The sequence below is a fragment of the Pongo abelii genome, chromosome 16, assembly GCF_028885655.2.
Source record: "Pongo abelii isolate AG06213 chromosome 16, NHGRI_mPonAbe1-v2.0_pri, whole genome shotgun sequence".
Taxonomy (NCBI): Eukaryota; Metazoa; Chordata; class Mammalia; order Primates; family Hominidae; genus Pongo; species Pongo abelii.
This window is the reverse complement of record NC_072001.2, coordinates 68,384,569-68,408,034: the sequence shown is the minus strand read 5'-3', so window position 1 is coordinate 68,408,034 and position 23,466 is coordinate 68,384,569. Positions and strand designations below refer to the sequence as shown.

Here is a 23,466-nt window from a genome sequence, read left to right as displayed (position 1 = left end):
TGTATTTTTAGTAGAAATGGGGTTTCACCATGTTCCCCCAGGCTGGTCTCGAACTCCTGACCTCAAGTGATCCGCCCACCTCGGCCTCCTAATGTGGTGGGATTACCGGCATAAACAACCGCACCCAAACAAAACACTTATAAGAATCTTTCACATTAATGACAATGAAGTAAATAATCCAAGCTCGCTGGAAAAAACTTCATTAGAAAAAGAACACTTCCATTCATAGTAGGTTAAAGCCGCTTACAAGCAGAAGCTAACACAGCATGACATCCTGAAATATAAAACGCTATGCTAAAACTAAACTAACATGTAAGAAGACCACTTAAAAATACATAAAATCTAATTTTAAACACTTACATGTAGCCTTGCCGAAACAAGGCCTCAAAAAATTAGTTTAAGACTCAGAGTTGTTCCTCTCCACGGAAATCTTTAGTAAAAGGCGAAAGATTTATACGATCTGAAGAGAAACCAGAGTATGTCGCATAACTTCATAATTCGTATCTCAGGCAACAGAAACTCCTAGTAAGTGATGGTGACTAGTTACTGCCAAGGTTCTATACCTAGAAAAAAATTTTAAGAATACTGTTTAACCAAGTCTAATTTTCACACAATATGCTTAGAATAAAAATGTTTGATTTTGCCGTTCTAAATTTGTACTGTGAGCAGTGCATTATGGGTATGCAAATAATCGGATCAATCTTTTGATTCCAGAACAGAGCATTTCACAGAGTGCCTTATGTCACCGTTAGGGGGCGAAACCGAAGACTGGCTGGCTGGAAAATAACGCTTTCCTGGTCAGAGACTCGGGTTTTATCTGTTTTGTGTATTTGTACGTCTGAGTTTGATTTCTTTTAAATAAAATAAAGACTTCTATTAAATTGAAAGAGAAAAAATTGGCAAGGAAATGATTGACACAGAATTCAGAACAGTGGTTCCTCCCTTCGGTGAGGAGCGAGAGGTGTGACTGGGGAAGGACGCACAGGGGTTTAAAAAGTTTGACAATTTCCGTTTTTTTAAACTGTGTGGTGGGCACAGGGGCGTTCTGATGTTATTTTTAACCGTGCACTCCGGGGATATACTGAATTTTGCGTACCATTTGAGAATTCCTGGCAATGTCCTGTTTAAAATTGGAACTTGAGCGCTCTGTTTCAGGTTTCCTGCCCGACCAGAATCTGCTGTTGGGGATGCAATCTTGCTATTCCAGTTTCAGACCTCGTGTCTCCTTATCCTAGGCGGGAGGATCGCCTGAGGCCCAGAGTACCTGCATCTCTACAAAAAATAATAATTTAAAAAAATAGTGCTGTCCTCTCCCCCTCGGAGCTACACTGTCGTCTCTGACCAGCCTACAGTGAATTCCTTTCTAAGGAATGTGCTCACTGGGCAACCAGCGAAAGGAAAGCAGTACAGGCTGGTCTGGAATTCCTGGCCACAAGCAATCCTCCCATCTCGGCCTCCCAAAGAATTGGGATTACAGGCCTGAGCCACCACGCCCAGCCAGCTCTAAGACTTTTACAGCCGCTGGTGGAAACATTTCATTTCCCGACTTTCACACCTTCTCTGAACCAACACTTTTTTTTTTTCACTTTACTGCTCCTTTGCTAGCAAGTCAATCATATTTGACATGCATGTAATTTAAATTTGTCTAATACATTTAAAAAATAGATTTACTGGATATAATTTAAAAGCCAAGCAATCCACCCATTTAAAGTATACAATTCGGCCGGGCACGGTGGCTCACGCCTGTAATCCCAGCACTTTTGGATGCCGAGGTGGGGGGATCACCAGGTCAGGAGATCGAGACCATCCTGGCTAACACAGTGAAACCCCGTCTCTACTACAAATACAAAAAAATTAGCAGGGCGTGGTGGCGGGCGCCTGTAGTCCCAGCTACTTGGGAGGCTGAGGCAGAAGAATGGCGTGAACTCAGGAGGCGGAGCTTGCAGTGAGCCGAGATTGTGCCATTGCACTGCAACCTGGGCAACAGAGCGAGACTCCGTCTCAAAATAAATAAATAAAGTATACAATTCAATGGTTTTTAGTATATTCACAGTTGTAGAATCATCCCCACAATATAATTTTAGAATTTTTTGTTTTGGGTCTGTTATTGTTTTTCTTTTCTTTTTTTTTTTTTTTTTTTGAGACGGAGTCTTGCTCTGCTCCCCAGGCTGGAGTGCAGTGGTGCAATCTTGGCTCACTGCAACCTCCGTCTCCCAGGTTCAGGAGATTCTCCCGCCTCAGCCTCCCGAGTAGCTGGGACTATAGGCGCCTGCCACCATGCCCAGATAATTTTTGTATTTTTAGTAGAGACAGGGATTCACCATGTTGGCCAGGCTGGTCTTGAACTCCTAGCCTCAAGTGATCCCCCGCCTTGGCCTCCCAAAGTGCTGAGATTACATGTGAGCCACCGCACCCAGTTGGAATGTTTTTGCCACTCCGAAAAATGAAACAGTACCCATTAGAAGTTACTTCCCACCTGCTCATTCACCCAGCCTCTGGCACCACTAATCTACTTTCTGTCTCTGATAGGCCCATTCCAGACATTTCAAATAAAAGGAAGCATAGAACATGTGGCCTTTTGTACCGGCTTCTTTTGATGTGGCTCATTGGTGAGCAAACATCCATCTGGTTTTGTTTGTTTGCTTGGTTTTTCCCTCCCACAACAAGGAAAATGTGATTTAATTCTACAGATTTACAAACCAAAATACAAAAACAAAATGTGGAACACAAAACAGAGATGAGGAGTTCAGAGACTCAAGGTAGCTCAGCCGCAGCAGCTGCCCCATGGTCCGGGCTGAATCCTCCCCATGACTTGGAGTGGGCTCTGACCTTGCCAGAACTTGAGGCTGAAGCCGGGCCCGCGACCGAGGCGCCCTGGTTCGTGATGGTGAAGTGGAAGCCAGTTTCCTTCAGGTGGTCGTCACCCAGCTGGCCGTAGCCCAGGCCTCCCTAGCAGGGAGCGGGTCAGGTGTGCTCCACTTCACACACTGCTGCTCACTCTTTGCGGGCCACGTGGGGAACATCGAGGGGTCAGTGGGGAGTGGGAGGGCGATCTCGCAGAAATACTCGTGCTTGAGGCCATCCTCGGTGCTCCTCCCAGGGAAGTAGGTCAGGAACTTGTTCGCAAGATGAAAACCCTGTTCTGAGAGCAAGGCCCCCAAGCCCTTGCAGAGGTTGCTATAGAGGTACTGGCTGAAAGTCATCTTCTTGACTGCTGGAAGGTTACTGTAGCCATGCCTATTTGTTTTTGTTTTGATACAGGTTCTGTCACCCAGGCCGGAGTGCAGGGCTGCAATCATAGCTCACTGCCGCCTCAAACTGCTGGGTTTAAGCACCTCCTGCCTCAGTCACCCGAGTATCCGGGACTATAGTCTGCAAGCCACCACATTGGGCTAATTTTATTTTATAATTTTTTGTAGAGATGGGGGTCTCCCTATGGTGAAAGACATGTTGCCCATGCTGGTCTTGAATTCGTGGGCTCAGGGGATCCTCCCACTCCCACCTCTGAAAGTGTTGGTGAGAAGTGACAGCGTGCTGGCAGCCCTCACTCGCTCTCAGTGCCTCCTCAGGCCTCAGGGCCCATTCTGGCCGCGCTTGAGGAACCCTTCAGCCCGCCGCTGCACTGTGGGAGTCCCTTCCTGGGATGGCCAAGGCTGGAGCCGGCTCCCTCAGCCTGCGGGGAGGTGTGGAGGGAGAGGCACGGGCGGGAACCAGGACTGTGCACTGGGCATGCAGGCCAGCTAGAGTTCCGGGTGGGCGTGGGCTTGGCGGCCACGCACTCAGAGCGGCCAGCCGGCCCTGCCGACCCCGCCGACCCCAAGCAGTAAGGGGCTTAGCACCCGGGCCAGCAGCTGCGGAGGGTGTGCCCGGTCCCCCAGCAGTGCCGGCCCACCACCGCCCCTGGTGGGCGATCCACTAGGTGAAACCAGCTGGGCTCCTGAGCCTGGTGGGGACTTGGAGAATCTTTATGTCTAGCTAAGGGATTGTAAATACACCAATCAGCATTCTGTATCTAGCTCAAGGTTTGTAAATGCACCAATCAGCACTCTGTGTCTAGCTCAGGGTTTGTAAATACACCAATGGACACTCTGTATCTAGCTAATCTAGTGGGGATGTGGAGAACTTTTGAGTCTAGCTCAGGGATTGTAAACACACCAATCAGCACCCTGTTAAAACGGACCAATCAGCTCTCTGTAAAACAGACCAATCGGCTCTCTGTAAAATGGACCAATCAGCAGGATGTGGGTGGGGCCAGATGAGACAATAAAAGCAGGCTGCCGGCACAGCGCTGTCACTTACTGGGGTTGTCTTTAAGACCGTGGAAACTGAGTGTTTTTGTGCTAAATCTTATTATTGTTAAGTTTTTAGGTTGCGATTTCCTTTATAGGTTGTAATACTCGCTGTGAATGTCTGCAGTTTCAGTCTTGAAGCAGGGGAAACCACAAATCTACTGGGAGGAGCGAAGAACTCCAGATGAGCTGCTTTAAGAGCTGTAACACTCACTGAGAAAGTCTGCAGTTTTACTGCTGAGTCAGCGAGACCACTAACCCACCAGAAGGAGCAAATTCTGGACACGCTGCCTTTAAGAACTGTGAGACTCACCACGAGGGTTCGTGGCTTCATTCTTTTGAAGTCAGTCAGACCAAGGACACCAACTCTGGACACATTGGGATTAAAGGTGTGCCACTGCGCCAGGCAGCGTACATCTGTTTTGGTGGTCTTGAATGCTTGTTACAGTTCACAATGTAATGGCAAGTTACAGATACCCATGGACATGCAAAGTTCTTGCCATACGGTAGTAGCTACCACTCATAAGACGTGGCAAGGGGCCAAGGGGTGCGTTCTCTCAACACTGAGCTCCCTGCATTGAGCTTTGGGGGAGAGTGTTTCCATTCTCTGGCCTTTTGTTCTGTTACACTCGTAACGGTCCTGTAGGTTTCACTGTTTAGAGAAAGGAAAGTTAACTTGTTTTTTGCCCTGCGAGTCTCCAATGGAGGGTGATGGTTTCTACGACTTGTGAATCCAAAGCTTGGACTCACCTTGATCCATTATTTATGGTGTGGCTTGCACTTCAATTTCCAGCAACGGTTCATGCTAATTTAATTTAGAAAATAACTGGCTGGTAGCAGTGGCTCACACCTGTAATCCCAGCACGTTGGGAGGCTGAGGTGGGTGGAACACCTGAGGTTAGGAGTTCAAGACCAGTCTGGCCAAAGTGGTGAAACCCTTTCTCTACTAAAAATAGAAAAAATTAGCGGGGCACAGTGGCATGTGCCTGTAGTCCCAGCTACTCGGGAGGCTGAGGCAGGAGAATCACTTGAACCTGGGAGGCAGAGGTTGCAGTGAGCCGAGATTGTGCCACTGCACTCCAGCCTGGGTGACAGAGCTAGACCCTCATCTCAAAAATAATAATAATCCAGTGTGTGTTTTATACTTACAGTACATCTCAATTGAGACTGGCCACATTTCAAATGCTCAATAGCCACATGTTGCCAGTGGTTACCATATTAAACTATACTTCCAAATCCTTTTGGATCTTCTATGAAGATAATCATATGGGCTGAGAATAACAATTTTGTTTTTCTTTTTTCACTCCTTATACCTTTCCCTTCCCCTGACTTTTCTTGTTTTACTTTCCTGGCAAGTCCTTTAGTGAAAAATTGAATGGAAGAAGTGATACTGTCATCTATGTCTTTTTCCAGACTCTAAAGGGAAAGTTCACAACACTTTGTTATGTGTGATGTTTTTGGTTGTTATTCTACTTTAAGCAGATTCCCATCTATTCTTATTGTAATAAGATTAAAACATAGCTGGGCTTGGTGGCTCATGCCTGTAATTTCAGCACTTCGGGAGGCGGAGGCTGAAGGCTGGCTTGAGCCCAGGAGTTCGAGGCCAGCCTGGCCAACGTGGTGAAACCGTGTTCCTACAAAAAAACACACAAATTAGCCAGGTGGGGTAGCGCGAGTCTGTAGTCTCTACTACTTGGGAGGATGAGGTGGGAGGATCACTTGAGCCTGGGAGGTCCAGGTTGCAGTGAACCTAGATTGCACCACTGCACTCCAGCCTGGGCAACAGAGGGAGAGACTGTATCGAAAGTAAAATAAAATTATATAAATATATTAAATATATAGTATAAATTATATATAAAAATGGATAGATGTTTTAATTTATCAAATATGTTTATGCATTCATGGGATTACCAAATGATTCTGCTTTAATCTCATATAGTGTTGATCAATCTACACTAACAGGTTAATGAGGCTTTTGTTTATTTAATTTTTTTTTTTCTTTTGAGACAGACACTGCTGGAGTGCAGTGGCGTGATCTGGGCTCACAACCTCCGCCTCCGGGGTTCATGCGATTCTCCTGGTGTTTTGTTTTGTTTTGTTTTTTGTGTGTGTTTTTTTAGATGGAGGCTCACTGTCACACAGGCTGGAGTGCAGTGGTACAATCTCGGCTCACTGCAGCCTCTGCCTCCCAGGTTCAAGCGATTCTCTTGTCTCAGCCTCCCGAGTAGCTGGGATTATTACAGGCGCGACACACCACACCTGGCTAATTTTTGTATTTTTAGTAGAGAAGGGGTTTCACCATGTTGGCCAGGCTGGTCTTGAACTCCCGGCCTCCACTGATCTTCCCGCTTCGCCCTCCCTAAGTGCTGGGATTACAGGTGTGAGCCACTTGTGGCCAGCCTACACTAACAGATAAACGTTAAATCATTCTTGTAGATTGTTGTCTGGTTTCTATTTGTTGTGACCAGATGCTAGGGCCCACAGTTACAAGAAGCAGGTTCTCTTGTAGAAGCAACATTCAATCATTTCAATTTTTTCCGTAAAGAGAGACTCTTCCTATAGGGAGGGTACTGGGGGGCCTCTAGGTCTCAGCTCCTTTTGCGAGTTACCTCTATTCTTGGAACTCCTTGCTCATTTCTGTTGCAGCCTCCGCGATGGCCACAAGAGGGCGCAACTTCCACTTACTGCTCAGTTCTGACCACAAGGCCCACCCGTTATGGTCGTGGCGTCAAATATCTTCTTCCGTTAAATCCGAAAAGAATTTCGAAGATGTATGTTCCTTTTGCACATTTTAAAGATCATGCCTACAGCTTTCTTGTGGTAACTTACAATATAAGTTTAAAGAGATGCAAAGGATGAGTATCTTGTGCATTTTAATATTAACACTAAAAACTCTTACATCACTAAAAATTTAGGCCGGGTGCGATGGCTCTTGCCTATAATTCCAGCACTTTGGGAGGCTGAGGTGGGTGGATCACTTAAGGCCAAGAGTTCAAGACCAGCCTAGCCAACATGGTGAAACCCCGTCTCTACTAAAAATACAAAAATTAGCCAGGTGTGGTGGCACACCCCTGTAGTCCCAGCTACTCGGGAGGCTGAGGCAGGAGAATCGCTTGAACCTGGGAGGCGGAGGTTGCAGTGAGCCATGATCGCGCCACTGCACCCCTCCACTGCACCCCAACCTGAGCAACAGAACAAGACCCTGTCTTAAAAAAAAAAAAGGTGTACCCCAAAAGTCAGGTTAGTGTCTGGCTTTATGGGCTAGAGAAAGGATTGCAGCCAGGAAGGGGCAGGAGGGCATGTGCTGGCAATATCCTGGAGTTCGGTTACCCACAGGCGTTTCGTAAGGGCACTGCATACACAGAACCCTTTAGATGTGGAAAATTTTAAAACTTTCTCCAAAATAAGCATAAAAGCTAAAGAGTCATACTAAGCAAAGCAAAGAAACTTCTGGACAGAGCAGTGACTCCAACAAATAATGGCTTGCAGAAAGGAAAGAGCTGATAAGAAAATGCATTAAGTTTCCTATTTAAGATTAGGCCAGGAGTGAACCTGGGAGGCGGAGCTTGCAGTGAGCCGAGATCGCGCCACTGTACTCCAGCCTGGGCGACTGAGCGAGACTCCGTCTCAAAAAAAAAAAAGATTAGGTCAAGAGCGGCGGCTCGGCTCACAGCTGTAATCACAGCACTTTGGGAGGCCGAGGAGGGTGGATCATCTGAGGTCAGGAGTTCGAGACCAGCCTGGCCAACATGGCGAAACCCCATCTCTACTAAAAATACAAAAAGTTTGCCGGGCATGGTGGTGGGCGCCTGTAATCCCAGCTACTCGAGAGGCTGAGGCAGGAGAATCGCTTGAACCCGGGAGGTGGAAGTTGCAGTGAGCCGAGATCGCCCTACTGCACTCCAGCCTGGGCAACAAGAGCAAAACTCCGTCTCAAAAAATAAGATTAGCCCTGTCTACCAAAGCAAGGACAAAAAATATGTATGGGCAAAAAATAATGTAAAACATCTCTCATTATTACATATACAAATGATAGTACTTTGGATTACTGGATTTTTCCATTCTTTTTAGTTGTTTAATGTGGCTTTTAAAATTAAAAATTCCACCTATACCTCGATTTTTTTTTTTTTTTTTTTTTGGAGACAGTGTCTTGCTCTGTCGCCCAGGCTGGAGTGCAGTGGCGCAATCTCGGCTCACTGCAAGCTCCCTCCCGGGTTCACGCCACTCTCCTGCCTCAGCCTCCCGAGTAGCTGGGACTACAAGGCGCCTGCCACCACGCCCAGCTAATTTTTTTTTTTTTTTTGTATTTTTAGTAGAGACAGGGTTTCACCGTGTTAGCCAGGATGGTCTTGATCTCCTGACCTCATGATCCGCCCACCTCGGTCTCCCAAAGTGCTGGGATTACAGGCATAAGCCACCATACATACCCAGCCCTCGCATTGTGTTTCAACTGGACAGTGCTGCAAAGAAAATGAATACTGTAAAATAACAAAAAAACACGTATCTACCAAACAGCTTTGACTAAGAGGAAGACCCCAGAGGAGGTACTACTTTCATATCAACTGCCTATCACAAAAAATTGAAAAGCATACATACAATCCACATTCCTTTAGAACATATATGAACACACGCAGAAATAACCAGCAGTATGACAACGAGAAAAAAACTGAAAAGTTCGACACTGTTTCATACGGTATCTGCTACACAGTGTTACTGAAAAGCAACAGAAAACACAAAACTATTTCTACTATTAGACTACTCTGTGTAGCCTTGCTAAAGCAAGGCCTCAAAAAATTAGGTTAAGACTCAGAATTGTTCCTCTCCACGGAAATCTTTAGTAAAAGGCGAAAGATTTATGCGATCTGAAGAGAAACCAGAGTATATCTACCACTCTCTGTAACTCAATTCTCGGATAACTGCAATTCCTAGTACACTGATGGTGTCTACTCATCTCAAGGGATACTACCTGAGAAAGTTTATACAGAAAAATTCTGCATGTAAAATTCTCATACCTAGAAATGTCAAGCAATATAGAAATTTGTTTTTTTCCGAAAAAAATACTGTTTGCAATGTATTATGGGTATGCAAATGAGACCTGAATAATCGTCTTTAGACTCCGGAAATACCTTAGCAGTCACACGATGCTCTTGGGGCAACCTTTAGGGGGCGAAGCAGAGGCGTTGCTGCCCAGGACTTTTTTTTTTTTTTTTTTTTTTTGAGACAGGGTCTCACTCTGTCATCCAGGCTGGAGTGCAGTGGCGCGATCTCGGCTCACTGCAACCTCTACCTCTCGGGTTCAAGCGATTCTTCTGCCTCAGCCTCCCAACTAGGTGGGATTACAGGCGCACGACGCTGTGCCCGGTTAATTGCCAGGACTTTTAAGTCCTGTCTCTAAAATAAAAAATAGAAACATCTTAAAGATTTTTAAGTATATCTCGTAAATAATGGATATAGTCTATGTGCATACATAATTCAAAGAAAAGTAATAAAACACTGATGTCTCCCATCCAGTTCAAAAAGTATATTGTTAACATCTTTGAAGCCTTCGTTGGCCCATTTCTCCATCATACCCCTCACTCACTATATGGGTAGTCACTATCTGGAATATGTATTAACCATTCCTTTGCTCTTAACTGCCCCTCCTCGCCCCAACTATTAGAAAACTCCCTCCTACCAATACTCCCACCTCAGCCTCTCAACTAGCTGGGACCACAGGCACCCGCCACCATACCTGGCTAATTTTTGTATTTTTCTTAGAGACGGGTTCTGGCTTTCTTGCTTAGCCTGGTCTCAAACTTCTGGCCGCAAGCGAGCCTCCTGCCTCAGCTTCCGGAGTTGCTGGATTACAGGCGTGAGACACAGCCACCAGCTCTTCTTTCGCTTTCTCCACGAGATTTTGCATATATATAATATATATCATATAAATATATACTATATATATTACATATAGTATATATTATATATTAATGATTAAATATGTTATAATATAAGTAATATATAATTATATAATATGTATTGTTATAATTATATAGTGTATTTTAACATGTTTTCTAGCCTGCATTTAAATTCTTAACATTTGTTTTTTTATGGTGATAAAATATACATAACATTTACCCTTTTAACCATTTTTAAGTGTACAGTTCAGTGGCATTAAATGTATTCGCACTGTTCTGCAACCATCACTACTTTCCATTTTCAGAATTTTTTCATCATCCCAAAACCCATTAAATAATGACTCCCCATTCTCACCTCTCAGCCCCTGGCAACCACCATTTTACTTTCTGTCTGTGATATTGCCTTTCTAGGTGCCTCATATAAGTGGAATCTGGAATATTTGTCCTTTTGTCTCTGGTTTATTTCATTTAGCATAATGTCTTTAAGGTTCATCCATGTTGTAGCATGCATCAGAATTTTATTCCTTTTTTTTTTTTGAGACAGGAGTTTTGCTCTTGTTGCCCAGGCTGGAGTGCAATGACGCGATTTCGGCTCACCACAACCTCCGCCTCCCAGGTTCAAGTGATTCTTCTGCCTCAACCTCCTGAGTAGCTGGGATTACAGGCATGTGCCACCACGCCTGGCTAATTTTGTATTTTTAGTAGAGATGGGGTTTCACTATGTTGGCCAGGCTGGTCTCGAAATCCTGGCCGTAAGCAATCCCACAACCTCATTCTCCCAAAGTGCTGAGATTACAGGCGTGAGCCACTGTAAGAGACAGGGTCTCTCTGTTGCCCAGGTCTCAGCCTCCCAAGTAGCTGGGATTCCAGGTGCAAGCCACCATATCCTGCTGCTTTTTGTATTTTTTACAGGCATGATCCACCACAGCTGGCCAGATCTAGGATTTTAAATTATTATTATTTTTTATTTTATCCTCACTGAATACTGTGCATCTATGATTTTTTAAACATATACATAGATTTGCATAATCACCACCACAGTCAAGATACAAAATAGTTTCATCACTCCAAAATTTCCTCATGCTGCTCTTTGTGGTCACACCTTCCTCTACTTGTAATCCTTTACAAACACTGACCTGTCCTCCATCACTACTTTTGCCATTTCCGACATTTAAATGAAACATTCAGTACATACCCTTTGAACTGGTTTCTTGTGCTCAGCAAGATGCCTTGAGATTCACTCATGTTGTTGGATTCCTTTCTGTTCCTGTATGGCTGTACCATGATTTATTTACCCACCCACCTGTCATTTCCAGTTTTTAGAAATTGCTAACAGAGCTGCTGTAAACATTTTTGTACAGATTTTTGTCTGAGCAAGAGTTTTCACTTCTCTTAACACCTAGAAGTGGGTATTGCTGGGTCTTATGGTAGGTGGATGTTTAACTTTATAAGAACTGTTTTTACAGAGTAGTTATCAGTTTATATTCCCACCATCAATGTATAAGTGTTTCAGTTACTCCATATCCTCTCCAACATGTAGAATTGTTCGTTTTATTTTTTAAATTTAAACCACTTAAATGGGTGTGTAGTGGTATCTCTGGTTTAATTTGCATTTTCCTAATGACTAATGATGTTGAGCATCTTCTCAAGTGCTTATTTGTCATCCATGTATCTTCTTTGGTGAAGTGCCTGTTTAAGGAGCATAAAATATATAAGACATGCATAAAACAAAGAAAAACAACTGGCCGGGCATGGTGGCTCACACCTGAAATCCCAGCACTTAGGGAGGCCAAGGCGGGAAAACTGCTTGAGGCCAGGAGTTCGAGACCAGCCTGGCCAACATGGCAAAACCCCATCTCCACTAAAAATACAAAAATTAGCCGGGTGTGGCAGAGGGCGCCAGTAATCCCAGCAACTCGGGAGGCTGAGGCATGAGAATTGCTTGAACCTGGGAAATGGAGGTTGCAGTGAGCTAAGATCACCCTACTGCAATCCAGCCTGGGCGACAGAGCGAGACTCTGTCTCAAAAAGAAAAAAAAGGCCGGGCACAGTGCCTCACGCTTGTAATCCCAGCACTTTGGGAGGCTGAGGCGGGCGGATCACAAGGTCAGGAGTTCGAGACCAGCCTGGCCAACACAGTGAAACCGTGTCTCTACTAAAAATACAAAAATTAGCTGGGCATGGTGGTGTGTGCTTTATAATCCCAGCTACTCGGGAGCTGAGGCAGGAGAATCGCTTGAACCCGGGAGGCGGAGGTTGCAGTGAGCTGAGATCACACCACTGCACTCCCGCCTGAGTGACAGAGCTAGACTCTGTCAAAAAAAAAAAAAAAAAAGGAGAGAGAAAGAGAAAAAGAAAGGCAGGCAGGCAGGTGCTGGGTGCAGTGGCTCACACCTGTAATCCCAGCACTTTGGGTGGCCGAGGTGTGTGGATCATGAGGTTAGGAGATTGAGACCACCCTAACCAACACAGTGAAACCCCGTCTCTACTAAAAATACAAAAATTAACTGGGCGTGGTGGCACGCACCTGTAGTCCCAGCTACTAGGGAGGCTGAGGCAGAAGAATTGCTTCAACCCAGGAGGCGAACGTTGCAGTGAGCCAAGATCCTGTGACTGCTCTCCAGCCTGGTGACAGAGCGAGACTCCATCTCAAAAAAGAAAAGAAAAACAACATACAGTTGACCCTTGAACAACATGGGGGATTAGAGTTGCTGACCCTTTCGCAGTTGAAAATTTGCATATAACTTTTTTTTTTTTTTTGGCGGGGAGATGGGGTCTCACTGTGGTCCAAGCTGGAGTGCAGTGGCTTGATCTCGGCTCACTGCACCCTCCCTCTCCTAGGCTCAAGTGATTCTCCTGCCTCAGCCTCCTGAGTAACTGGGACTACAGGCATGTGCCACCACGCCCAGCTAATTTTTGTATTTTTAGTAAAGACAGGGTTTTGCCATTTTGGCCAGGCTGGTCTAGAACTCCTGGCCTCAAGTGATCCGCCTGCCTTGGCCTCCCAAAGTGCTGAGATTACAAGCGTGCGCCACCGCGCTGATGCATATAACTTTTGACTCCCCCTAAACTTAACTACAAATAGTCTACTGTTGACTGAAAGCCTTACAGATAACAGTCGATTAACACATATTATGTGTGTTAAACGTATTTATATACTGTATTCTTACTACAAAATGAGGTAGAGGAAGGAAAATGTTATTAAAGAAGAAGAGAAAATAGGCTGGGCATAGTGGCTCACACCTGTAAACCCAGCACTTTGGGAGGCCAAGGCAGAAGGACCACTTGAGGCCAGGAGTTACAACACCAGCGTGTTCGAGATTTTGTCTCTACTAAAAAAAAAAAAAAGAAAGAAAAAGAAGAAAGAAAAAATTGCTGGGGATGGCATCATGCATCTATATAGTCCTAGCTACTCAGGAGGCTGAGGCATGAGAATTGCTTGAACCTGGGAGGCAGAGGTTGCAGTGAGGTCACACCACTGTACTCCAGCCTGGTGACAGAGTGAGACCTTGTCTCAAAAAAAAAAAAAAAAAAAAAATATATATATATATATATATATATACTATTTTAAAAAACCCACCAAATAAACAAAAAGAACATATATTTACTATTCATTAAGTGGAAGTGGGTCATCGTAAAGGTCTTCTTCCTCACTGTCTTCACGTTGGGTATGTTGAGGACAGGGAGGAGACGTTGGTTTTACTGTCTGAGGAGTGGCAGAGGAGGAAGAGGTGGAGGTAGAAGGGAGGCAGGAGAGGCAGGCATACTCGCTTTAGTTTCAGTGCCCATATCATAGAAGGGTCCACGTTGTAAAAGCAGTCTTGAATACTAGGAACACTTCTGCCAGATTGTCTAATGTCAGTTGTTCCCCGGCACTGCATCTTCTACATCTTCATCGTCTTGCACTGGTTCGAAGGCACTCATCTCCACCAAGTCATCTTCTGTTCGTTCCTCTAGTGTGATATCTAGTAGCCCTTGGATTTCTCCAAGATTGGTATCTTGAACCCTTGACCCCACACACACGTCTTTTGCATATCCACAATCTCGTGATTGCCTTGACAGTCTCTGTCATAAATCCTGTGAAGTCATGCACAACATCTGGACACAATTTTTCTCCAGCAGGAATTTATTGTTTCAGGTTTGATGGCCTTCACGTGTTTTTCTACAGCATCTTCAATGGTGTAATCCTTCCAGACGTTCATGATGTTCTCTTGGTTTAGGTCCTCTTCCATAGTGTTGACAATCCCTTCCATAGAGTACTGGGTGTAGTAAGCATTAAAGATTCTTATGACCCCGTGATCTAGAGGATGAATTACAGACATTGTCCCTATTTAGAGGCAAGTAGACCACTTGCACCTTCAGTGTTGAACTCAAGGGGTTCCAGGTGGCCAAGGACATTGTCCAATATCAAAAGAACTTGAAAAGGAAGCTCCTGCTGGCCGGGCATGGTGGCTCACGCCTGTAATCCCAACACTTTGGGAGGTTGAGGCAGGTGGATCACTTGAGGTCGGGAGTTCGAGACCAGCCTGGCCAACATGATGAAACCCCATCTCTACTAAAAATACAAAAATTAGCCAAGCGTGGTGGTACACACCTGTAATCACAGCTACTCGGGAGGCTGAGGCAGGATAATTGCTTGAACCTGGAGGTGGAGGTTGCAGTGAGCCAAGATCAAGATCACGCCACTGCACTCCAGCCTGGGCAACAGAGCAAGACTCCATCTCAATGAATAAATAAATAAAAGAAAGCTCCTTACTGGCAAGATACAATACTTCCTGACTTCAAGGACAAAGCATTCAACCAATCCAGAAAAAGGATTCTTGTTGTCCAGGCCTTCTTGTTGTACCAAGAGTGGCAGCTTGTGTTTATCTTTTCTCTTCAAGGCTTGGGGGTTATCAGCTTTACAGATAAGGGAAGTTCTGATAAAAAACCTGACCAAATTTGTACAGAACAATAGTTAGCCTATCCCTTTCTGCCTTAAATCCTGGTGCTCGATTTTCTTCCTTACTAATAAATGTCTTTTGTGGCATATTCTTCCAGAATAGGGCACGTTCATCTGCATTAAAAACCTGTTGAGGTGGATATCTTTCCTGTCAGTGTTTTTTTTTGGAGACGAAGTCTTACTCTGTCACCCAGGCTGGAGTGTAGTGGCATGATCTCAGCTCACTGCAACCGCCTCCTGAGTTCAAGCGATTCTTGGGCTTCAGCCTCCCGAGTAGCTGGGGCTACAGGCACGTGCCACTATGCTTGGCTAATTTTTGTATCTTTAGTAGAGACAGGGTTTAACCATATTGGCTAGGCTGGTCTTGAACTCCTGACCTCAGGTGATCTGCCTGCTTCGGCCTCCCAAAGTGCGGGGATTACAGGTGTGAGCCACGTGCCTGGTCCCCACTTTCAATAATGAATAGAATAAACAAGATCAACAAGGAAATCTAAGATTTGAAAACAATATAAATCAACTGGACCTAACAGACATCCATAGAACACTTGACGTAACAACAGCAGAATATACATTCACATGAAACATTCTCCAGGATAGGCCATGTGCTAGGCAATAGACAAACCTCAATTAATTTAAAAGGACAGGAGTAAACAAAATGTGTTCTCTAAGCCAGGTGTGGTGGTGTGAGCCTGTAGTCCGAGGTACTCAGGAGGCTGAGCCAGGAGGATCATTTGAGGCCAGAAGTTCTAGGCTGCAATGTGCTATGATCATGCTTGTGAATAGCCACTGTGCTCTAGCCGAGGTAACATAGCGAGGCCCAGTCTCTTAAAAAACAAAAAACAAGTATGTTGGTGATTGCTTAGGAGTGGGCGACATGGTGGGGTGGGTAGAGCAGTGATAGCCTAAGTGTAGAGAGTTTCTTTCTGAGGTGATAAAAATGTTCTAAAATTGATTGTGGTGACAGTTGCACATATCTGTGAATGTACTAAAAACTTAAATTGTACACTTTAAATGGGTGAATTGTATGGTCTGTGGATTATATCAAATTTATATAAGCAGGGCTGAAACCCCTCCACAAGAAATGTGGTTCTGAGACCACCTTAGCAAATTCTGATAAAATCTAGGAGAATAAAGTAAACATAAAAACATTCAATTTCACTATCAAGTAAATGCAAATTAAAACTATAATGAAATTCAACTTTGTGTGTATGGAATTGACAAGAATTAAAAAAAATTCTAATATTCTGCATGAGCTAAGTCATGAGAATGCTGGCCATCAGAGGCCCTTCCACACCACCCTGTGATGTGAATATTATCACTATGATTCTCATATCATATGTGAGAAATATCTTCAGATAAGCAAATTTTATATATCCACCCAACAAAATTCTTGAGGCCAAGGAGGTATCAGAGGGTGGCTTTTGTCTAAGGGCCTGCAATGAAGAAGAGGTGGAATGAGAGATGGTTCCCTGGTCTCCTGCCCCACTCCAAGCTCTCCCTTCTTGGGGTCTGAGCTTCAGAAGCCACCTTAGAGTTCCTGGGTCCTATGAGAACCCCCAGGGCTTTTGAAGTACTAGGGGCCTTGTGGTTCTAGGCCTCAGAGCAAACAGAGATTTGATGTGGGCTCCTGGGAGCAGCCCCCAACCTTTACCTGGCAAAAAAAGATGGGAAGCTCTGTGGTGTCTGGGGGACCAGTCTTCGCCCTACCTCCCGAAGTCATAGATGCAATCCAATGGCATGGGACCACCTCTCCTCTGAGCCCAGGGCCCAGCACAGCCTGGATGCAGAAGGAGAAGTTTCTTCCTCAGAAGATCCTGCAGTGTAGGAGTGTGTGCGGTGTGTTGGTCTAAGCACAATGGTCTGTGTTTAGATTTGCGTGTGACCATGAGGTCACACTTTGGGGTTTTCTCTAATGAAGGTTCTGAGTAGGGAGAGGGGATGGGAGTCTAGTCCTTACCCTCCAGCAGAGTTAAGTCAGTGCCCCTCTGCTCTCCCCCACGCTCCCTGTCAGAGAGGCCTCCCAAGGAGGATCTTGGGGCATTTGAGGCCAGAGACAAGCAATTCAGAGAATTCTGGAGGCTGAAAAGCAGAGGAAGTTTTGGTTTTCCAAAGACCTCGGTGTGAATCCCAGATTTACCCATCTGACTGTGGGGTCTTGGGCAAGCATTGCAGCACTCTAAGCCTCAGTTTCCCTGGGTGTTAAATGGCTCATTCTGTGCAGTTTTGGAGGGAAACGATTCAAGAGAGACACAATAGGTAGCATTAAAACCCCAAGGAAGAGAAGTAGGCTCAGCCCGCAGAGCTGGGACAAAGACAAGTACAGGGGCGGGTCGAGAGGGTGCCCACATCAGTTTCTACCAGGGCTGCTGTGAGGATGGCTGGCAGGGGCGTGGGCGACGTCGCCCAGCACACCCTGGCGGCGGCAACTCTCCCTAGCTGCGGGTGATCGGGGTCTGGGCGGGGCGGGCACAACCCGTACGGCGGAGCGGGCTGGCGCTCGAAGCGGCTGGGCCGGGCGGAGCGCGGAGCAGCGTGGGAACGCGGCGGCGGGAGGGGAGGTAGGCTGGGCAAGGCAAGCGGACGTGAGCTGAAGGCGGAAGACAGGTGGCGCCGCGGGCAGCTAGGCGAGAGGCGGGACTTCGGCGGCGCGGCGGGAGGCGGGGCAGGAAGGCGCGCGCGGCGCAGCAGCCTCGCCTTTTGCGGAGAGTGAGCTCTGCCCGCCGTCCCCCTGGGGCTGCTTCCCTCCCCAGGCCTCCGCGGAGGACACGTGTCAGCACGTTCCCGCGGTTGTCATTCCATTGTCATAGCCCCTCCCGCAGGCCGGGAACCCCTCCCCCCCAACCCCGGTCCCATTATCCCTGGGCCAAACCTCCCAGTCGACCCGCGGTCCAGGCCTCGGTCTCTCTCCTCGGCAGCGAGCCGCGGCCCAGACTCCGGGAGAGGACCCTTGTCGGCACGTTCTCACCCCTGTCATCTCAGCCCCCTGCCTAGCTCCACCCCAGGCTTGAGAACCCGGCCCCTGACGGCCCATTGTCCGCGGGCCCAGTCCCTGCGCTGAACGCACGCTCGCCCTTGCCCCTAACCAGCGCGTCTCCCGCGGCAACGCGCAGTGACCTGGGATGCAGCCCTCAGGCTGGGCGGCCGCCAGGGAGGCGGCGGGCCGCGACATGCTGGCCGCCGACCTCCGGTGCAGCCTCTTCGCCTCGGCCCTGCAGAGCTACAAGCGCGACTCGGTGCTGCGGCCCTTCCCCTCGTCCTACGCCCGCGGCGACTGTAAGGACTTTGAATCCCTGGTGAGTGTGCTTTGTCCTGGCGCTGCCCACTGCGTCCTGGACCAAGTGCCCTGTGGAACCACAGGTAGAGGCAAGTTCCATCCGCGTTAGTAAACATGACAGCCCCCAGACTTTCCATTCCCGGCTTGGCCTGGCCTTGCCTTGGGGAAGGTTTCCATGAGCTAACACTCCTAAAACCCTCATGTCAACGCACACTCCCAAGGCACTTGGTGGCTGCTTCTCTCCTGTCAATGACAAATGACTCCGGGGACTGAAGTGAGGAATAGTTGCATAGTCCTCCACAGATTTTCTAACCTGGCCAGGAATAGGGTTGATGTGAATCAGCTGTTTTACTTAGCTAGAAAGTTATACATCCTTTTGCAAATAATTAGACACCAAAAAGTGACCAAAGCCACCCAGACCTTGGTCTTCAGATGAGGTGATTTATGGGCAGTACTTTTATAAGCTGCAACATCCAGTAAATATGTAAGCTGTTATTTCTCTGATTCACCAGGCACTTTTTTTGCAGAGTTCACCTCTGGGTCAGCATTCAAGATATCAGTTATCCTTATAATCCAAATGTTTGGAATTGCCTAGAAAAATATAACTTACCAAAATCGATTCAATAAAAAGCAGAAAATTGAAATAGCCAATAGCTGATATTCGTTAAAGACACTGAACTCCATGTATCTTTGGGACCTGTCAAGTGTGGCAGCCTCCCTTCCTAGCCATGGAAGAGCATATTCTTGTTTACCAGCAAAGCTGTCACTATTTAATTGGTATCAGATTCTGACTTGCACAAGTAACATTCTTCACTGTTAAAAACTTGGAGGGGCTAGGCTCGGTGGCTCATGCCTGTAATCCCAGCACTTTGGGAGGCCAAGGTGGGCAGATCACCTGAGGTTAGGACTTCAAGACCAACCTGACCGACATGGAGAAATCCTGTCTCTATTAAAAATACAAAAAGTTAGCCGGGCGTGGTGGCACATGCGTGTAATCCCAGCTACTCTGGAGGCTGAGACAGGAGAATTGCTTGAACCCGGGAGGCGGACGTTGTGGTGAGCCGAGATTGCGCCATTGCAGTCCAGCCTGGGCAACAAGAATGAAACTCCATTAAAAAAAGCAAAACAAAACAAAACAAAAAAACCTGGAGGGTGCCAGGTTATTGGGCGAACTTTTCTAAACTATTGTAGAAAAAGAAGAAAAAGGCTGGGTGGTTCATGCCTGTAATCCCAGGACTTTGGGAAGGCAAGGCAGGAGGATCATTTGAGACTAGCCTAGGCAAAAAAAATTTTTTTAAATAAGCTGGGTGGGGTGGTGCATGCCTGTAGTCCCAGCTACTTGGGAGGCTGAGGCGGGAGGATGGCTTGAGTCCAAGAGGTCGAGGCTGCAGTGAGCTGTGATCACACCACTGCCCTCCAGCCTGGGCAACACAGCAAGTCTCTCTCTCAAAAAAAAAAAAAGACGTTGAATTAGTAGTCAAAGATTTTCCCTCAAAGAAAACTCTGGACATAGCTGGTGTCGTTGGTGAGTTGTAGCAATCACTGAGGGAATAAATAATTCCCAGTTTTACACAGAGTATTAAAAAAGAGGCTAGCATAACCTTGACCCTAAATCTGATAAGGGTGATACAAAAAAAGAAAATTATAGGCCAAGTGCGGTGGCTCACACCTGTAATCCCAGCACTTTGGGAGGCTGAGGTGGGTGGATCACGAGGTCAGGAGTTCAAGACCAGCCTGGACAATATGGTGAAACCCTGTCTCACCATTATGGTGGTGCATGCCGGAAATCCCAGCTACTCAGGAGGCTGAGGCAGGAGAATTGCTTGAACTGGGACCTGGGAGGCAGAGGTAGCAGTGAGCCGAGATCGCACCACTGCACTCCAGCTTGGGCAACAGAGCGAGACTGTCTCAAAAAAAAAAAAAAAAACAAAAGGAAAGAAAATTATAGGCCAATGTCATGAGTATAAATGCAAAAATTATCTTCAAGGTATTAGGATCTTAAAGCTAGCAACGTATGAAAAAGGGTAATTACTTATGACCAGGTTGAGTTCATCCCAGGAATGCAAAATTAGTTCAATATTAGGCAATCAGTTAATGGCACGAACCACATTGATAGATTAAAGGAGGTATTTAGAATCAACACGTGTTTAGCGTTATCTCTGATGAAATCATCAGCGTTTGGTTCCTCCTTTGCTATCATTCCTAGGAGGTTGAGGGACAAAGGCTGAGCCTCCTGGCCCGACCTGGTCCTGGTAGCCCACCTAATGATGTGTTGAAGGCATCTCAAGTGGTGACCACGGTGCACAGGCGTTTCAGGGTACCGGAAGTGGGAGGTTGGAGAAAGAGGCAAATTGACTGACTTCCCTCAAGATTTGTTCTTGCAGGTTCAGTTACTCAATTTTCTGAGTGTGTTATATCAGGGCCCTGGGTATGAAACTTCCTTCAGTTTTGGCAACAGATACTTCTGGAGTGTTTGCTATGGGACAGGTGCTAAGGATACAGGATTAACCCGTGGAGAGGTTAACAGTGTTAACCTCTCATACTAGGTAAGCGCTGTACAACATGGAAGCCCAGAGCAAGGACACCCCCTAGCTCTCAGCTGTGGGCCAGGCTCAGGGAACACCATCTAGGGGTGGAGGCTGATGCCTTGCCAAGTCCCAAGGCAGAACTTCAAGAGCAGAGAAGAGGGAAAGAGTATTCCAGGAGGAGTAGCAGGATGGTCAGAAAGCCAGGAGGTGTGAGCTTACAGAGAGGGACAAGACTGTGATTTAGTGTGACTGTTGTGGGGAACAGGAAGAGATGAGGCCAGCCTATGGAGCATGCAGGGCTACACATGTCCTGCTAAGTTGTGGAGATTTTTATCCTTGGGCAGGGGAGGGTATAGGGGTGAGATCCAGAAAGACACCTGTGGTGGCAGGGTGAGAGAGGGACCTGTTTGGGAGGAGTGTTTGGGGTCAGAGGGATCAAACTCACAATGCAGCTTTTTAAAAAAAAAAAAATTGAGATGGGGTCTCACTATGTTGTCCCGACTGGTCTTGAACTCCTGGGCGCAAGCAATTCTCCCACATCAGCCTTCCAAAGTGCTGAGATTACAGGCTTGAGCCACTGCACTTGGCCACAGTGCAGCTTTAATTTTTACCAAGAAACATACCTCCAAGTGGACTAGAATGCTCAACTTATTTCCTTTCTGCTGGAAGGTCTTGGCAAATGGAATCAGGTTTGTTTGGTGAATATGGGATATATGCAAAGGGGCCTGTGGAGTTGTTTGGATCATGCTTTTTAAAATTTATTTTTAATTATGCAAGTAATTTTTGAATATATTCTCATTATAAAAAATTCAAATGATACCAGTAAAGTAAAAGTGCCCCTGATAGATCTCACTCTATCCCTCACCCCTCTGCAAAGGTATCAATTGCTCTGTTTGGGGCCCATCCTCCCCCCTCTCCCTCGCCCCACTTGTAATCCCTTAAGAGAGCATCAGCAACATAGGTTGCCCCAAAAAGCCACCTCCTCTACAGAGACAGACTGCCCTTCCCATAGGGCTTATTGTACCAGTCCCAGACAGTTACCCTTTCTCTTGAGGGCTACTGGAGAAACACAGATTCTTACCATCCAGTTCTGTTGCCATATTCCTTATAGGGCACCATTGTTTAGGAAAATAGCCCGGACCACATAGATTCTTGGCTGTCTGTAGGCATGGCCGTCAGCAGCAAGACTGCTCACAGGTGGGGGCCTGGCACCATTTCTGGGGACATGCATACATTCTTAGATAAACACACACTTTAGGCCTCCTTTTGCCACATGCCACATGTTACTGAAATGATGCAGAGAACTGGGCATCTGGACCTGTATCTGAATCAAAGTCTAACTTTTAAAGAAAAGGGAATCAGGTCTGGAATTGACTGGCTAGATCATTTTGTAGTTACCTGAAGAAGGAAAGTATGGAGCTGTTAAAAAGTCTCTTGGCTGGGCACAGTGGTTCACACCTGTAATCCCAGCCCTCTGGGAGGCTGGGGCGGGTCATTTGATTCCAGGAGTTCGAAAGCAGCCTGGGCAACATGGTGAAACCCTATCTTTATAAAAAGATTACAAAAAATTAGCCTGTGTGGTGGTGGATGCCTGTAGTCCCAGCTGCTCGGGAGGCTGAGGTAGGAGGTTCACCTGAACCAGGAGGTCAAGGCTGTAGTGGGCCATGATTGTGCCACTGCACTCCATTCTGGGTGACAAAGTGGGACCCTGTCTCAAAAAAAGTCTCTCACTTTCATTTGTTCAGCTAAAAGCACTAGGAAGTAATGTGAAAGTTTACCATTTTCTGTCATTTAAATCTTTCTCCACACTGTGAGGTGTTATTACACACCTATAACACAAGGGTTGCAGTTTCCAAAAATTAGAGCTGTGACTTAAATTACTTTATTGATTGGCGATTTCCTGAGAACTCCCCACTGCTGAACCAAGCTCTTGGCTTTAGGTCTGATCTAGCCTTATCTTACCACTGTCCTCAAAGTCCCAAATTATCCCTGAGGTGTCTTGTTTTGAGACCATTTTCGTTCTGATAAGCTCTCTGATTTTTTTTTTTTTTTTGAGACGGAGTTTCCCTCTTGTTGCCCAGGCTGGAGTGCAATGGCGCAGTCTCGGCTCACTGCAACCTCTGCCTCCTGGGTTCAAGCGATTCTCCTGCCTCAGTCTCCCTAGTAGTTGGGATTATAGGCAGATGCCATGATGCCCAGCTAATTTTTGTATTTTTAGTAGAGATAGGGTTTCACCATGTTGGTCAAGGCTGGTTTTGAACTCCTGACCTCAGGTGATTCACTCTCCTCGGCCTCCCAAACTGCTGGGATTACAGGCATGAGCCACCGCGCCTGGCCAGCTCTCTGATTTTACACTGGGAGCTCTTGGTATTTCCAGTGCCTGGCCTGGGAAGTACATATCAAATGTTTGAGGAATCACATTGTGTGTGTGCTGAATACCCAGGCTCAGGATTTCTCACCTTGTTTTTTGGGACCAGGGTTGGATGAGAGAACCTGTAACATTCTTGGGATTCCCTGTACCCCTTAACCATTGGCCTCC

At 46.4% G+C, this 23,466-nt stretch overlaps 1 protein-coding gene, 3 non-coding genes and 1 pseudogene across 10 annotated transcripts in view; 2 read left to right on the top strand and 3 right to left on the bottom strand.

Moving 5' to 3' along the window:
* Nucleotides 1-364: 364 nt before the first annotated feature.
* Nucleotides 365-480, bottom strand: LOC112129309 (U5 spliceosomal RNA). Its single transcript, XR_002911711.1, has one exon. It is a non-coding gene; the product is annotated as a U5 spliceosomal RNA (small nuclear RNA).
* Nucleotides 481-2,370: 1,890 nt separating this feature from the next.
* LOC129050488 (cyclin-dependent kinase 11B-like) lies at nucleotides 2,371-5,268 on the bottom strand (annotated as a pseudogene).
* A 3,787-nt stretch (nucleotides 5,269-9,055) lies between these two features.
* LOC112129308 (U5 spliceosomal RNA) lies at nucleotides 9,056-9,171 on the bottom strand. The gene has a single exon (XR_002911710.2). It is a non-coding gene; the product is annotated as a U5 spliceosomal RNA (small nuclear RNA).
* An 8,585-nt stretch (nucleotides 9,172-17,756) lies between these two features.
* PARP16 (poly(ADP-ribose) polymerase family member 16) overlaps nucleotides 17,757-23,466 on the top strand; it is a 28,102-nt gene continuing 22,392 nt past the window's right edge. For 2 of the 7 annotated variants that reach the window (XM_024232931.3, XM_024232930.3), the window contains exon 1: nucleotides 17,791-18,418. In XM_024232931.3, the coding sequence (XP_024088699.1) occupies nucleotides 18,245-18,418 (174 nt within the window). In that variant the 5' untranslated portion in view covers nucleotides 17,791-18,244. Of the gene's footprint in view, nucleotides 18,419-23,466 lie in introns of all 7 variants that reach the window. The other 5 variants (XM_054532797.2, XM_054532795.2, XM_009249922.4 and 2 more) reach the window with 4 other exon arrangements.
* On the top strand, nucleotides 19,078-19,208 carry LOC112129263 (small nucleolar RNA SNORA24). The gene has a single exon (XR_002911672.1). It is a non-coding gene; the product is annotated as a small nucleolar RNA SNORA24 (small nucleolar RNA).